This window comes from Amaranthus tricolor, chromosome 4 (genome assembly GCF_026212465.1).
Source record: "Amaranthus tricolor cultivar Red isolate AtriRed21 chromosome 4, ASM2621246v1, whole genome shotgun sequence".
NCBI lineage: Eukaryota > Viridiplantae > Streptophyta > Magnoliopsida > Caryophyllales > Amaranthaceae > Amaranthus > Amaranthus tricolor.
The window spans coordinates 27,482,245-27,484,060 of record NC_080050.1 but is presented as its reverse complement, the minus strand read 5'-3'; the positions used below and the strand labels follow the sequence as shown (position 1 = coordinate 27,484,060).

General features: G+C 40.6%; 1 protein-coding gene across 1 annotated transcript; it reads left to right on the top strand.

Moving 5' to 3' along the window:
- The first annotated feature begins 505 nt into the window (after positions 1-505).
- Positions 506-1,431, top strand: LOC130810923 (uncharacterized). Its single transcript, XM_057677045.1, has 2 exons — positions 506-980; positions 1,352-1,431. Exons 1-2 carry the CDS (start codon positions 506-508, stop codon positions 1,429-1,431), a joined length of 555 nt encoding a protein of 184 aa, XP_057533028.1.
- Positions 1,432-1,816: the final 385 nt, after the last annotated feature.

The window sequence follows — 1,816 nt, the reverse complement described above, 5'->3', positions numbered from 1 at the left end:
ATCATCCATCAACCATCAAGATAAGCTGTCTCCTCTCATCCTCTCCTTCAATCCTTCACTTCTTACTGAATTAATTGTACTTTTCTTTATTTATTCTTTAATTTGATTTAATTATTCACTATTCATGGTAAAGATTCAGATCTAAATTGTGGTAAATGCTGAAAAATACGCCTAATGAGATTATGAACAATGACAATGAGAATTGAGGAATAATAATGGTGATAAATAATAGTAATGATGATAATAACAATAATAATAATAATAACAAATCAAATCTGGGATGTAAAAATGAAGTCTCAACACCACCAACCACAATCACCACCGTCCATCAACTGACACCGTCAATTTAACAAAAATGAACAAATATACGCGAAGAAAAAAGAAACTAAACAAAAAAATTAATTTAAAACCCTAAAAAAGGAAAAAGAGCAGAAATTCTCCAGATCTGTGGATCTAGAACATCAAAACGGAAGCCAAAACAATAGCAGCAGCAGATCCACCAACAATGGCGACTCTGTTTAATGAAACGGCACCGTTTCCGGGAGTGTCAGCGTTTGGACTGACTGCAGGACCAGAAGCGAGTGGGCTGGGTGCGGTTGGAGAGGATCCTGGAGCTTCTGAGGTTGGTGGAGATGGTGGTGAAGCGGAGCCGGTGGGAGATCCGGCAGATGGAGCATTTGCTGGTGGAGTTGCGACGGCGGCTGGAGGAGTTGCGACGGCGGCTGGGGGAGTCGCGACGGGGGTTGGTGGGGTTGCGACGGGGGTTGGTGGAGTAGCAACGGGGGTTGGTGGAGTTGCGACGGGAGTTGGTGGAGTAGCGACGGAAGTTGGAGGAGTTGCGACGACGGTTGGTGGTGTTGCGGCTTTAGGAGTGGATGTTGGAGCATTGGCTGGTGCACTGGCGGGTGATTGTGCGACGGCTGAGACGACGAGAAGAGCGAAGATTGCTGCAATTAAGGATTTCGCCATTGTTGAATGTGGTTAGAGTTTGAAGAAATAGTCTGCTTTACGATTTTTAGAGAGAGAAAGAATTGCAAATGAATATGAGTATGAGAGTAATGCGGTGGAAGGAGAAAGAGAGCTGTAGAAGGTGTTTATATAGAGAGAGACATACTCCTAGAATACTAGTACAAGGGTTTAGAAGATTTTTAAGGATTAATTTTACGATCCGGTTAATCAACATCTCATAAACGCGTACAAATCTATACATGAATGATCAATTTTAATTAACAAACTAGGTAACATTTTTAAATTTTGAATCACATTAAAATTATTTCATTTAAAGTACTTTATTTCAATAAAAATTAAAAAATAACATTTGTATGTGTTGGACAATGTCTTTACTTTCAAGACCCTGAAAGAGGAAAAACCTCAATCACTACCATAAACGAAGAACAGGACAAAGTAACTAGGACCCCTTCAGAGGTCTAGGCTTCCTAGGAAGGATGATTTAGCTTCCTGGAGGATTAAACTTACTTCTCAACTAAGATTTAAAACTACAAGACTCACACAAGCAGCAAGGTCATATCAAAAGGACCTTGGCATAGAATGAAGAACATAAATACCTGCAAGATGATTGATCCTGCAGAATGATGACAACGGAAACGATGACGTGGCAGGAAGCAATTGCAGTTATGCTCAGAAAAGCTGTCAATACTTATATAAGGCAAGACACCATACCTACCTCGTACCCCACCCATGTAGGTGTACTAAAAGACAGAGAATAGGGACTATGGTGTAAGGATCAGCAAATCACCAAATGCCACATAAGCTTACAAACTATACTATTTCTCTCTCCAGTGATCTCGAGAAAGAT